At 45.6% G+C, this 15,769-nt stretch overlaps 1 protein-coding gene across 5 annotated transcripts in view; it reads left to right on the forward strand.

Moving 5' to 3' along the window:
- Positions 1-15,769, forward strand: part of AKAP9 (A-kinase anchoring protein 9) — a 232,763-nt gene that overhangs the window by 125,060 nt on the left and 91,934 nt on the right. For all 5 annotated transcript variants that reach the window (XM_066585285.1, XM_066585286.1, XM_066585287.1 and 2 more), the window contains one exon: positions 5,390-5,610. In XM_066585285.1, the coding sequence (XP_066441382.1) occupies positions 5,390-5,610 (221 nt within the window). The remainder of the gene's footprint in view (positions 1-5,389; positions 5,611-15,769) is intronic.

Consider the following 15,769-nt stretch of genomic DNA (forward strand, 5'->3'; position numbering starts at 1 on the left):
CATAGACTTACACTATCTTACCAAAAATATTTGGACACCCCTATCAGTAGAATGGTTCGTGTCTTATTAGTATGTCACGTGTCCGAAACCATGCTACATGAGACCTAGACCCTTGGAGGTGTCGGCCGTAGTTTGTGACAGGAACATCACACTATTGGATATACAGGTTATGCCGCTGCACACAAGCCATCCATCGCAAAGCACAACGCACCAGCCTGTCTATAATGGTGCAAGGAGCGTCGAAATTGGACAGTTAAGCAATGGCGGTACGTCTGTGTGGAGTAAAGAATCCCGCTGCTCCATCTACAGATCAGATGTACGTACCTGGGTGTGGAGAATGTTCGGGGAATGCCTTCTGCCCGTGTGTTGTGCCAACAATTAAGTACGTTGGAGGTTCTGTTATGGCCAGTAATATTATGGACAATACTTCCAGCAAGACAACGCACCTTGTCACATATCCAAAGCTCTTTTACGTTGGTTTAAGGATATGGATGCTTCGCAACTGGACTTGCCTGCAGAATCCCAACCTCAACCCTACTGAACATCTTTGGGACGAAATGGAATGTTGGGTCAAGAAATATAAACGGCGTCCATCTTTTTTGAGAGAACTCGCCAGACATTTGCAGGATGAATGGAGGGAAATACCAGCTAAAGTGTATCAGACGTTAGCAGAAAGTATGCCACAGGGAGCATCTGATATCAGTAGGGCCAAAGAAGCCCTGCTAAGTATTACCATATGTAAATAAATACTATTTTTAATACTTGTATTACTGTCTGATTTACTTTTGTTAGAATATTGTCAGATTGGTGGGGGTCTGACTCCAATCATCTCGTTGTTTACCAGGCACAGCTTTTTTCATGTCCAATATTTTATGGATCTCAAGGCTAGAGCTAAAGCTGGTCATAGGGTACAACCATGACCCAATAGTTTTTGACAGCTGCAAGGCCATACTCGTCCTTGTTTCCCATGCGGAATAACAGATTAAATAGATTTTGCACATCAATAGTAATTAATGGGAACTTGACTGATTGGATCCATAAGGGCTGTGTATCCTGAGCCTTACTCTACTACCAAATATAACTATGCGCTGCGGGAGTGGGTCTTTATTTGGGGCTATGCAGCTTATACTGGCAAGGACAAACTACTATTGGTTCTGCAGTATGTTGCCGACTAAATATCGCAGACCGACCAACCAGTAGGTTGCCAAATACAGGTTGCTGAGCTAGGATAAAAATGTTTCCCAGTTTAAAAAGGGGTTCTCCGATTTTAGAAACCTCATTTCCACGTACTCTGTTATGGAATTGTGAGTTAATAGAGGGGGTCCTCTGTTCAGGATCCTCATCTTTGTACCAGAGTGGAAAGCGGTTGCAAAAAGTGTCTCCGGAGGACCTGTCCTCTATTACACAGACAAGCCATTCATTTGAATGGATACCGTGTAATGCTTAATTTCCCCTGCGGTGGCACTGCAGGAAAATTGAACACTTTTGCTGCCAGGTTTCCTCACAGATCACAGCTGATCGCTGTGATCAGCATCATGTCAGAGACCTTTCTAACAAATTGGGATTGTCCAAAGTGGAAACCCTTTAAATATACAACTTAATGATGCAGCTTACTCATTCTGATTCTTTTATTTCCAGCATATGATCCGCTAAGTATACTGTGTATTACGGCACCCGCATGATCCAGCGCGTTTGACTTTCCCAGTAAACATGGACATGTTCAAATAATCAATTTCTGTCTGGACGTTTTGCTCTAAAGCTCGGGGGAATGATATTTGCAGCTTGCTCAGTGAGCAGACATGAATCACCGGAGTCACTAATGTGCATCCCCGGAGCAGAATATTCATCTCTATGCAGGAATGTTCCGACTGGGGCATCTAGAGTAATCAATACTTGGAACACGGAGAACTGTAGTGGAATGTTTATCTTTTTTTTTTTTTTTCTCGGTTGTAAAGACAAATGCAACAATAATTCTTGAAAAAAGTATCTTTTCTTAAAGAGCCACCGACACCAATGTTGGTCCTTGATCCACTTTAAAGGAAATGCATCGCCAATCATTCTTTTTGTATACTAATTAAAATCCTGTAGCGAAACATATTCCTTTTTTCTAGTCTTTTTTTTCTGCTTGTACATTTTTCATTCTGTTGTCTGTAGAAGGGCGGTTGGATTGCCCGAGCTGCAGTTAATAGAATTAACGTCTCCCTCACACACACCGCTTTATACAGCGTTTAGCTTTTTTTTTTTTTTTGCACACAGTAGACCGAAGGGGATACATTGATTTTTATGGGAGAGTGTTGTGGACATGATTTGTGACCTGTGCAGGGAGGGGGAGGAGGTGAGCAGTGTCAATCACTTGTTGAATGTCGGATGCTGTGTTAAGATAACTTTACATAAGATGACTGTCGGTCGCAAAAGAACCCGACAACCTGTTGCTCTTGGGGCAATAATTGTTTTGGGAATGGAGGCGGAGCATGCCGGAGATCACTCCGATCACCCACATTCATTCACTGCAAATAGGCAGTCAGTCATAGACTAACAGCTGGCTGTTTACACAGGCCGGCCGTCACTTGGTTTTTAGCTGAGCTAAATACTGAGCGACTCCAACAAGTGAGTCATTTGTCGCTCAGTGCCAGACGCACACAGGACCGCTATCGCCCAAATTTGCTGTTTTCAGGGATTATTCTGGCGATGAAGGTAACCTAATCTGTACATAAGTGTTACTTATCTTTGTAATCCTACCTGTGAGATAACTGCTGAAAAACTTTCTCTACAGAACAAGAAATGTCGAAATATTAGCCTTAGTGGTCAATGTGAAAACTGCAGGATTTTAGGATTTTTAAAAAAATATAAATTATGTCATCAAAAAATGAAAAAAAAAAAATAATCACCAAAATTCTTAAAAAAAAAAAAAGTGTTTTCCAGGACTACACGATTGATTACCTATCCTCAGGATAGGTCATCAATAGTTGACCAGTGGGGATCCGCTGGTCGGGACCCCCATTGATCAGCTGATTGACGAGACAGTGGCGATTGATTATGTGAGCATTGTATAGCGGCTATACCTGGTGCATTATGGGTGAGTCCCATTCATGTGAATGAAACAGACTTGCTCTAAGGCCATGTAACCAATATGCCACAGGCCTGAGAAGAAACCATGGCGCTTACCGGGGCATCACAACCTCTTCAGTTAGCTAATTGGCAGGAGTCCTGAGTAGCGGACCCCACCGATCAACTAGTGATGACCTATGCTGAGGATAAATCCTCAATAGTGTAGTGCTAGAAAAACCCCTTCACATAGAACTTTATGTATACAGAACTTCTTTTTCTGATTACACGTTCCTTTTAACACTTTCCAATCCGAATTCCCTGCCACCCGCACACTACCCACCTCTTATTTAGGCCCAATATCCACGGGCGGATCGGATTCTGCATGCGGGAGCCTTCAGCGGAGTACGACCCAGCCCACGGCCGAAGACGCTGCTTAGCAGTCCGAGACTTCTGCGTGCCTGTCTGGGTCTTCGGTTTTCTTCACTGCGGATGTGTGCGGAAGTGCCGGCCAGTGCACCGACGCACATGCCCAGTCGAGGTTTTTGTATTTTTAAAAACTCCTGCCTTCCCAAGGAATCCGCGGTGTGTCCGCAATTGAATTTTGGACGGGCTGCGGATCGGACGGCTTCCATTGACTTCAATGGAAGCTGTCCGGGCAGGAACCGCACTGAAATGGAGCATGCTGCGATTTGTTTTCAGGACCAAAAGGTCCTCGAAACAAATCTGCATGCTTTAATTCATGTGCGGACGCTCATGCACCCCTATGGGGGGGGTTGACTTGCGGGTCTTCCGCAAATTAAATCCGCCCATGAACATTGGGCCTTATTTCGAGTGGGAAAGTACTTTGTGGATTCCTTGGAATTACTCAACAGAAACGCATAAACATGATCCGTCATGAGGATTTTATTTCACATTGAAATCAACTGCAGATCGGGACCAAAATCTGTAACCCAAATCAGCGACCTGTACTGCACCCTTAGAGAGGTTGTCAGAGAGGCCGAGAAACTGAACTACAGGAAATGTTATAAAACTAATAACAAGCATTACCCACTCATTAAGTCCCCTGCAGCTCCAGTGCGACTCGCTGTAATTACCACAATGTACACTATGTGGCGCTGCACTAACATATATGGAGATATCTGCATTGCCGAATATAAGAAATGAGCGGTCAATCCTTGATGAGGTTTCCACACATACATTCGAGTTGTTGAATAGGATTAAATCTACGTGCAAATGTGAATGAAGCACTACAATACCCAGCTCCATGCGTTCAGCAGCATATCCCTTTGGTCTAGGAGTATCCACAAGCGTGCCGCTGGTCCACCACCTGTTACCCAGGGGCAGCCCAGTGTTATCTGCCATGCACGGTGTACGTCCGTGTAATATGCTGGCGCAATAATTGTTGAAAATTTGTAGAATTTAATGAAGAGTGTTTAGTCCAATAAGACGTCCGGTTAATACATATATCATGTATAGCTCCATGTGTCGAGCATAGGAAGACATACGTTAGAAAGAAGCGCCGCACGCTTCCATCTGGCAGCTTCCATTAAAAGCCTCATCAGAAGCATATTATCAGAAAGAATGAAACCTCCAAAAAATGCGAACCTCCAAAAAATTTTGGATCTTCACCCTGTTTCGTAGCTCCTCCCTGTTCAAGTTACTATCTGCAATACCAGATGCGTCCTAGGGCTGAGGGGGTGCTGTTACTGGGGAGAAAGAAGGCAATGCTGGTATTCTATTCCTGCACAACCTTTTTAAGACAGAAGTAGCGCTTAGAGTCCTTGCATCCATCAGTTGGAACGTGAGGGTACTTGGCAAGTGTTCAGTTTCCCTGCAGCGCCACCACAGGAAAAATGAAGCATTACGTGGTATCCATGTAAATTGATGTGCTGTCTGTGATGCCTGGATCCTGCAGTGAGAGAGATCCTTGTAACCATCACAAATTTTTTGTTTCATTTTTTTATTTTAAAGCTTTTATTTTTTCTATTTAAAATGCAAACAAGCAAAAAAGAATAAATATTCCGAGGGTCAAGCGATCGCAACTCAGAGGCAATTTACGAAAGTACAAGTCCATATATGATATATAGCCATATATGATATGTGGCCATATAGGATATGTAGCCGTGTAGGACATGTAGCCGTGTAGGACATGTAGCCGTGTAGGACATGTAGCCGTGTAGGACATGTAGCCGTGTAGGACATGTAGCCGTGTAGGACATGTAGCCGTGTAGGACATGTAGCCGTGTAGGACATGTAGCCATATACGATATGTAGCCATCACAGCTTTTTACAGCACTCCAAATGTCTGTGACAATGACCCCAGTTTTTATTCCCTCTGCAGACAGTCCTGGTGATGGTGACGTCGGCGTTGGAGAAGAAGGTGCCGGTATTTGGGCAGAAGCTGCTGAAGAGGACCTGGATGCTCCCCTGCAGCTCACAGAAGAAGGATTTTCTAGGACAGATCTCAGTCCTGATGAAGAAGCTCAGATACTTAACATCAGCATCCGACTCCAAGCTGCTGTGGAGAAACTCCTGGAGGCCATTAATGGTACAAGCAACCAGGTAGGATAAGGTGGTGAAAACTGCATTCAGCTCTTTTGTTATATCTGCTTCTGGGAAAGCTGCGTGACAACTGGTGTGGCTCCCATAGGAGTCGCCATTCCGCTTTCCCAGACTTCTGAATGGTAATTTTGTCTAAGACAAGAATGCATTTCTACTATAATTGAGGGCTTTCAACTCCTTAACCCCTTCCCTCCCCATGACGTAAGGGTGCGTCATAGGAGCGGGATACTTCCCGCAAAATGACGTACCTTTACGTCATAGGGATAGCACGAGATCGTAGCAGATCTCACACTATCCCGCAGCGAGAGCCAGCTGTCACTAGTAGCCGGCCTCCCGCTGCGACAGCGGAGGGGCATCGGATATGCACCCACCCGCTGTTAACCCCTTTCCTGCCGCGATCTAAGTAGATCGCGGCAGGGAAAGGGTTCACAGAGGGAGCGCGCTCCCTCTGTGTCTCCAGCTGGCTCTCGCGATGTTATCGCGAGAGCCCGGCTGGTTGCTATGGCAACAGGACGCCAGATACCGGCGTCCTGTATTGGCATTGACTAAGATCGCTGTAGTAAGCGACAAGGCATGGCAGAACAGAAGTCCTGCCATGCCTTATCGTAGCAATCTTCAGTCCTGCAGTGTAAGTGCCTCAGAGGGACACAGACTGTGTAAAAATAAGAGAAAAATAAAGTGCAATAAATAAAAATGTAAAAAAAAAAAAAGTTTAAAACCCTTTTTTTATGCTTTTTCTTATATTAGCATAATTTTTTTAAATTTTTTTTTTAAATCCCACATATTTGGTATCGACGCGTCCATAACAACAGGTACAATAAATCGGAATGTGCTTATTATCCTGCACGGCAAAAAGCGTTAAAAAAAAAATGCTAAAAGACTGAGGCAAAATGCTAATTTTTAGCATTTTGCTTCCCAAGAAACGCAATAAAATTGATTTAAAAAAAGTATGTACCCCAAAATGGTACCAATAAAAACTAAAGCTCGTCTCGCAAAAAATAAGCCCTCAGAGAGCTCCGTCCATGCAAAATTTAAAAAGTTACAGGACTTTGCAGTGAGTTTAGGAAAAAATAATAATTTTTTTCAAAAAAAGGTTTTTATTGTGGAAAAACCTAAAAAAGATATAAGAATTTTGGTATCGTTGTAACCGTACCGGCCCGGAGAAAAAAATGTAGTGTGTCATTTAGGCCTCAGTCACACGGGCGCATCAGCACCCGTACACCGGCGCCGATGCGCCCGTGTGACTGACACCAGCAGACGGACGTACCTGCAGATGGCCGTCTCTCTGCAGCGCTGGAGGAAAGAACATGTGACCGGCTTCACTGCCGGTCATGTGTTCTTTCCTCCGGCGCTGCAGAGAGACGGCCATCTGCAGGTACGTCCGTCTCCTTTCTGCAGTCACACGGGCGCATCGGTGCCGGTGTACAGGTGCCGATGCGCCCGTTTGACTCAGGCCTTATGCTGCATAATTAACGCTCTGAAAAAAAAAAAATAAATCTATGGCAGAATTGATGTGTTTTCTCTCCCTACGATCATAAAAAAAATAACAAAAGTTTTACAATATAGTCTATGTACCCAAAATGGTACCAATAAAAACTACAGTTCGTCACGCAAAAAGCAATCCTTTATACGGCCGCGTCGAAGGAAAAATAAAAAAATTATGGCTGTTGAAAAAATGGAGATTAAAAAATACCAAAAATTGTTTGGTCCTCAATGTCAAAATAGGCCGTGTCCTTAATGGGTTAATAACCCCCCACAATGGCAGCCTTATTTTTTTTTCACATTAGGTAGAATTCTGAACTACTGATGTAAGAGAAGAACCAAAGAGATTTTACTTTTATATGCAGCCTCTTCCTCACTACAGGGGGTGCAGTAACCCCACAGAGAGGAGGACTGGGGACAGGACGGGCCCCCACTGATCAGCAAGTTATCCCATATCCTGTGGGTAGGGCATAAACATGAAATGCTGGTTCAGCCCCTTTAAGCATTCAGTCATAAATGAGCAATATCTATAAGAATGGGTTGTAGTGAAGTTCGGTGACTTTCGAGGTGATGCCACCATAGACCGCCATCTTTCAGAGTCATGTCCTTATATTTATGCCTGATAGTTACCCCTGTCATCTCTGCTTTTTTAAATAAATTCTTTATTTGTATTTTCATTTAACAAACATTTGCGGTTCGGTATCGGTGGAGGCACACATATCTAAACCATTAGCACTAGGAAATTAGAACTAGTCATGGCATTCGAGTAAAATATGCAGTATATCCATGAATCAATATGAAAACACTATTTGCAGGCGTGCCAATGCTTTCTTCTTTATAGATATTGTTTTAATAGTAACCTAAGTTCGGAACCCTGAGGGGGGAGGGGGGAAAAGCGGGAGGAGAAAAGGAGAATTAAGGTAAAGTGGGTAAGGAAAAGTTTAGGGGTGTACAGGGACAGAGAAATAAAGAAGGCAGCCAGGAGGACCAGCAGTTATATATGTGTATTAGGCACAATGTCAAGATCTATATTCGGGGGAGTTTGGGAATTTGTTCAAACAAAACCATGTTTTCAGAAATTTGTCTTGTGTTCCTGTAAGAGACGCCATAATGCGTAGGAGAGCCAAGGTGGCCCCAACTTACGCCAAAGCTTCGGGATACATGCCCGAGCCGCATTCACCAATGACGTACCACAGAGCACTTATAGGTGGATATTGGAATGTCACTTAAGTGCAGCAAAAACAATGATGGAGACTTAGGCAATGGGAAATTAGTAAATTTGCATGTAACGCGCCAGACCTCCGGCCAGAAGCCGGCCAATACAGGACAGCAAAGTGGAGATGCGGAAGGCATCATAGTGTGGAGGCGGAAGGGCACCCTGTACCAACCGGAGAGAATCTTGAACCCTGACTATTGAAATCTTCTGGATATAGAAGATTTATGCATGAAGGTGTAAAGTTTTTGTTTTTGTTCCTGCATAAACGACATTGAGAGATCTCTCTGACATTTTTTTATGTAGATGGGATCTGGTGAGTCAGACTGTGAATTTAGTAGAATGTAAGTACATGAGAGGGTGCTTCTAACCGGGCCTTGTGCGTTTAACAGTTATTCAAAGGGCGTCTTAATACGAGAGAAAAGTCGTGGGGAGGGTAGTGAAATGAGAAAGTGACGGAGTTGAATGGTCTGCCATGGAGACAGCGGTACTGAGATATGTGATAAGGTTTCCATGGACATCCATGATCCACTTAGGAGGAAATGGTGTGCTTTGTCTTTGTGGTCATCTCGCCAATGTTGAAATATCCCTTTCTCCATACCCGGGGGAAGCCCGGATTACCCAGGACAGGCAAAAGAGAGGAAGGTGCCGGAGATATCTCCAATCTTGGAAAGGTCTTTAATATCACTTTCAATGTTGAGCCTACTGTGATGTGATTTTTAATACTTTTAGGAATTTTATCTAGAAGCCATGGTAATGCGGTCAAAGGTACAAGTGTAACACTTTGTTCCTCTGGAGATATCCAATGTTTTAGATCCTCATGCCTATGCCAATCTCTAACTCTTGCTAGATGTGATGCTGGATGGTGTGCCGTCAGGTTTTGTAGTCACAGACCTCCCTCCAGTTGAGGTCTGTAAAGAGTAGCCCTGGCCATATGTCAAGATTTATTTGCCCAGATGACTTTGTTCACTAAAGTGTTTGGGTGTTTGAAGAAGAGCCTGGGAACAGAGATGGGCAGTGCCTGAAACACATAGCAGATACGTGGGAGGACGCTCATTTTGAAAATGGAACATCTGCCCAGCCATGAGAATAGGCCTTTTGTCCAATTGTTCAAGTCCAATCTAATTTTGTTTAATAGGTTCTGGAAATTGGCCGTATATAAATCCTTCACGTCTACGGTGGAGTGAATGCTTAAATATTTTATGTGGGTAGTAGCCCAACAAAAGTAAAAGGAGTCTTTGAGCTCCGTCGCCAATGATTGGGGAAGAGAGATATTAGGTGCTGCCGATTTTTAGTAATGTATTTTGAATTTGGACAGTCGGGCGTAATTGCGGAATTCCAGTAATAAATTATGCCTGGTGAAGGTATAAACAATAATAAGTCATTTGCGTATGCTGCGACTTAGGCCTCATTCACACGAGCGTTGTTTTGCACGTGTGCGTACAAATCTGCGCATCCATGCACGTGCCAAAGCACGCGTGAACAAACCGGCATGCTTATTGCCGTCAATGGGGCCACCGCTGCTGCCAGCGGCCCTATTAAAAGCAATAGGATGCTGGCACCCCCCCCCCCCCCCCCGCCATGATTTTTCAGCGAAGGGCTTTAAATATAAGCCCTTCCGTGAAAATCCTTCCTAGCCGTAGTACAAAAAAAAATAAAAATCTAATATATATATATATATTTACCTCTCTGCACTGCCGGGGTTTAGGCACGTCTAGCCGCTTGGTCTATGACACTGTAATGAAGTTCTTTCAGCAGGCGGTGAATTTAAAATCCCTGCTTGCTAAAAGGGCTGTATCTGATTTGGCTAAGCACTCGGCCAGTCACAGGCAGCGCTCAGTCATTCATTGAATGACAGCTGAGCGCTGCCTGTGATTGCTCACAGTGCTCAGCCAATCACAGGCAGAGCTCGGCCATTCATTGATACAATGGTAGGACATCGCAGTCCTCTGCCACAGCTGTCACAGGGTATTCGTTACTCCCTGCTGGGAGTCCCCTTGTCACTGAACACTGAGACAGTGCTGTCACAGTGTTCAGTGATGAGGGAACTCCCCCCGGGGAATATTGATGCGCAGCACGGATCTATGGGCCACGCATGTCCTATGTTTTGCAGGTGTGCGCATTTGCATGCCTGTAAAACACGGACATGTGAATATACCATCGGGAACCAATAGTTCTAATAGAAGCGCAGTTTTGGGCGCTCGTATGTGCGCGTGTAAACACGTTAGTCTAAACGAGACCTTAGTGTGTTGTGTTTCCTATGTGAATATAATAAAAAGGAGAGGGGAAAGCCTTGTGCTGTTTTTTATGTTAAAAGGGGAGGAGAAGTGTCCTTTGACCTTCACTGTGGCTGATGGAGAAGAGTAGAGGCTAGAGATCCAGGTAAGCATATTAGTGCCCATTCCTATGTACCGAAGAGATACTAGCATAAAGTCCCAATTTATTCTGTCAGATATCTTCTTTCTTCGGCCCGGCGCATGCACGCGGCACGCAGCCGGCGTGCCGAGCACATCCGCCGGGCCGAAGAAAGAAGATCCGGCTGCGAAGAAGAGAAGACACGCACGGTCCGCTGCAGGTAAGTTTATTCTTATTTTCAGCCCTCATGTCCGCAGGGCAGGAGGGACTCGCTACGGATTCCCCATGGAGTAATGAGGTGCGGATTTGCCTTGTGTTTAATGTGGAATCCATGCAGATTTTGCATCATATCCATGGGAATATTACACCACGTGAGCATGGCCTGAGGGTACGTCCCAAGTGCCTTAAAAACTAGCAATTCTGCAACTGACAAATCTGGCCTTATACCTAAAGTATTTGCAGAAGTAAGGTAAAGGGTATTGCTGCTGGACAGGAGTGAACCATTGCAGTTTTACAGGAGAGAAAATCGATATCACTGAGTGCTTGTGCCAAAAATATAAGAATGTGAACCCCCTACTAAATAAAAGTTTGACGAGGGTGAGATGTTAGTGTTAGATGACTTTTGTAGCAAGTTCTTAAAGGGGTTGTCAATGTTGAGGAAAAATTTGAGTGTGAAGGAAATGTTAAGAAAACAACAAAAAGTTATTTTCACTGGTCCGCCACCCCGTTGCCAGTCTAGGTCCAGTGCCAGATCCCTCATTGATCCCGCCGTAACTCGGACAGTATTTCAAGTTATCCCCCTATCCTGTGTAAGGTATTAGTGTATCTTGACGCCACCAGGATGTCCTGGTGGAGTCCAGATTGACAGGGGGGTGACGCCCCCTTGTCCCTGATTGGTGGTTAATGTTGCAAGGCTGTAGGTCCTGGAAGGACAAAGAAGCGCCGTTGCCGCTGGAGCGGAGAATACAATGAGGAGAAACAGCGCTGAAGCACCTTCTCCTGCAGTGCAGAAGCGCTCCTGGGCCGCTGTCATGTTAAGAAGTCTGCCGCAGCTGGGAGCACAGCACGCTGAGGGTGCCACTCTCACCCAATGGCACTGAGCTACTTTGCGCACGGCGGCTGTCAACTCTATGACGGCCGTCTGCTGTGAGCTCCGTGCCGCCCGACCACACGTACCCTGCTGACAGCTGTTTCACTGGCCTAACACTGTCAGTTCCCTTTTGCCTTCGTGCTGACCAGGTGCTGCAAAGCTTGTGCAGTGAGGAAGGGGTTCCACGTTATGGGGCGCTGCCGGGGATCTTGCAGCTGTGGCTGCACCCCCGTGTCATGCCTCTTCTATCTTGCTTTAGTGCCCTTCCAGGACCTTGTGACAAAGAAGCGGTGCAGCCAATCATCTACAGGGGGTGTGACCCCCTCCCCGGTCAATCTTGACTCCACCAGTTATTGCTGGTGGCGTCAAGATACACTAATACCCCTGTGTAATGCAGGGATCGCTTCTTCCCCCACAGTAACCTCACTATGAATGCATCGCTGGCTGAGCATGCAAGCTCAGCTCTCCATTCATTTCAATGGGGCTAACAGAAATACATGAGTGGCTGCCACTCTGGTATCTCAGCAGTCCCATTGTGAATGGAGCGCTAATGCTACAGTGGTGACATGTCTGTATACACGTGTGACTGCTACAGATAATCGCAGACCTCATCGGTGAAGAACTCTAGAACAGCCCTACGCTGTCCCTTCCTCAGACTGAATCGGATTAAAAACAAAAATTATTTCAAATTTTCATTGACGTTTTTTCCTAATTTAATTTAATGAATGCATTCAGATTCTTATTACAGTCTCTTCTGAGTCCAATCATCCAATCTGCTCATATTCTAGAACAGTTTCCACATAACGCTCCAGTTGATGTCACATTATGGATGATTTCACTCATTCCATGCCTCATTACCTTTCTGGAATCTCACCAGATTTCCATGATGACAGGTTCACCTCCTGAAATGAGCGAAAAGGAAGGTAAATCCTCACTTTTAGAGATGCAGCAGCGCCAAACTGAATGGATTCCGTTTTGCATTGTGATAACACGAAGTTAACACTGACGTTTTACCTGAAGTCCAAAAGCGCTTCTTTACTCCTTGGTTCTGCTACACACCGTATGCGACTAATTCATTATTGATAATTGATTCCATCTTGGGTTAATTCATTCATACATTTATGTGTGGGTTTCATCCATACTGTCATTCTTCGATTCATATGAATTCATTCATTCAGTTAATCATTCTTGGATTCATTAACGAGACACCATCAGCTCTCCTGACATCTCATTATATAAAAACTCCATGAAGTAGCAATTCTGGAGCATCTTTCCTTAGGCCTCATGTCCACGGGGAAAAGAAGAATTAAAATCCGCAGCGTTTCTCCCGCATGCGGATCCGCGGCCCATAGGGATGCATTGGACACCCGCAGGTAGTTAAATACCTGCGGATGTCATTTTTCCCATCAGGCGTGGATCCGCGTGCTGGAAAAAAATAGACATGCTCCATTTAGGTGCGGGTCTCCCGCGGGGACGGCTCCCGCAGGCTTTTATTGAAGCCTATGGAAGCTGTACGGATCCGCAGGAGACCCGTGCCAGAATTAAACTCGCCTGCTCCGGACGATGCGGATCTTCCTTCCTTCATGGCCGGATCTTCTTCCTTCGGCCCGGCGGATGTGCCCGGTGCATGTGCGCGGCACGCCACCGGGCCGAAGAAAGAAGATCCGGCCGCGAAGGAAGGAAGATCCGCATCGTCCGGAGCAGGTGAGTTTATTCTGATTTTCAGCCTCATGTCCGCGGGGCAGGAGGGACCCACTACGGATTCTACATGGAGAATCCGCAGCGAGCCTGATTTTCCCCGTGGACATGAGGCCTTAGAACTCTGTACTGTACCGCTCCTCTGTTATTCCTCCTGTAAAGCTATAATCAATAAATTGACAACTGGGAGTTGACCATTCTCCTTGTCACTGTCCTACCGGTGTTTGTTGTGGAAGATGTCATAACAGGAAGTCACCTGACCGCTGCAGCATCACTGGTCTGAACGCATATTTGGTATTTCAGCCTCACTTCAGTAGCGGTGAGCCATTCCAGTGACCTGATTGGTTGTTGGGTACACACACCCCTTGTGAAGTAGCACTCGTGCACATCTCCAAAGACCAGATTTAGGGTTAGGTTTAGGGGTTAGGCCTCATGTCCACGGGCAAAAGATTATTTTAAATCCGCAGCGGATTTTAACTCTTCTCCTGGTCAATGCATCCCCGTAGGGATGCATTGACCACCCACGGGTAGATAAATACCCACGGATGGTCAATAAAAATGATTTTAAAATAAATCGAGCATGAAAATTCCGGACCATGCTCCATTTGGTGCGGGTCCCCCGTAGGGACGGCTCCCGCACGCTTCTATTGAAGTCTATGGAAGCCGTCCGGATCCGCGGGAGACCAAAATCGGAATATACTCACCTGCTCTGGACCTTCCTTTCTTCGCGGCTTCATCTTCTCTCAGTCGCGGCCGGATCTTTTTTCTTCGGGCCGGCGCATGCGCGCGGCACGCAACCGACATGCCGTGCGCATCCGCCGGGTTGAAGAAAGAAGATCCGGCCGCGACGGACAGAAGATGAAGCCGGGAAGATCCGGAGCGGGCGAGAGGTGAGTAATTGCTATTTTCATCCCTCATGTCCGTGGGGCAGGGGGGGCCCGCTGCAGATTCTCCATGGAGAATCCGTAGCGGGCCTGATTTTCCCCGTGGACATGGGTTTAAGTTTAGGGTTAGGGTTACGTTTAGGGTTACGGTTTTGGGTTTAGGTTTAGGGTTTGGGTTTAGGGTTGGGCTTATTTGCCGACCCTCCTACGGCCCTGCTGCTGCTTATTTAACGGGCCGGCCACTCGTGCACATCTCCAAAGGGGGGTATGTACCCAACAACCAATCCGGTCGCTGGAATGGCTCACTGCTACTGAAGTGCAGCTGAAATACCAAATATGCGTTCTGAACCCCTGGCCATCATGGTGCCCAGGATGTGAGCACTGATGCCAGGAGAATAGGGAGTGATACTGTAGCTTCTGATTGGCTGTGGCGGTCAGGTGATGACATCTGCCACAACAAACACTGGGAGCACAGCGGGGCTGCCACAGCAATGGTGGGGTAAGTTGCAGCTGGGAATGTTATCCTGTAAGGAGACAACCCCTTTAGATATGCAGATCACACTTTATTCTTTTAACCCCTTCCCTCCTCTTGACATAATAGTAGTATTAGTGCGGCATTGTGACATATCTCTGATAACTGTACTGTAAAGAGTCATGTCGTGTGACCATGGCATGACCAGGACAGTTTTTTTTTTCCAATTCAGGGTTGTAAACTAGCAAGGTTCCTGTTGAATGACAGCAAGCAGAGATTTTGAAACCATGAAAAGTTATATAACTTTCCAATATACATTTTGTATAACTATTTATTATGTAAAAAATGACATTTATTTACTAAAACTGAAAAATTGCCTTAAAACCGTGTACAGGGCACATAACAGTCTTGTAGGTTTACTGTACGGCCCGCAGCTTATAGAAGCGAGCCACAGCACTCCGCTGATGGCCTCGGCCTTGTGATCTGGGCAAGTCAGATTGGTCGGACCCCACCAATCACATGTTAATGTCACATTCTAGTGATGGACTATTATTAACTATAAGTAGATAGAAACTTCCTTGAGTGTAAAATGTGCATAAAGGAACTCATAACTCCCCTTATTAAATCCTGGGCAAGTTAACATTCTCTTTATTTTAGGCGGCAACTTCGGCCCTCTGTTATGAGTGTAATGATGTAGATGTAATCATGGGTGTATTTAATTACTTTCTGTCTCCAGGCTCGGCGTGCTGCATTATTTTGCTATTTTTGGCTGTATGCCCCCACGGCCTGTAAGGAGTTAATGTTTACCTGCCCGAAGGTATCAGGCCACTCCCTCCGCCTGTCTCTTGTACAAGGAAGGCAGCGAGCAGAACAGTTTTTGCTCACTGGGAGGTAGCAGATCTGTCATGCAGGATTGAAGACGTTCTGGATTTTGCAAAGTGCAAAGAGAAAAGTTGGTGCTTTTG

Source organism: Eleutherodactylus coqui, chromosome 12, assembly GCF_035609145.1.
Source record: "Eleutherodactylus coqui strain aEleCoq1 chromosome 12, aEleCoq1.hap1, whole genome shotgun sequence".
Lineage (NCBI taxonomy): Eukaryota > Metazoa > Chordata > Amphibia > Anura > Eleutherodactylidae > Eleutherodactylus > Eleutherodactylus coqui.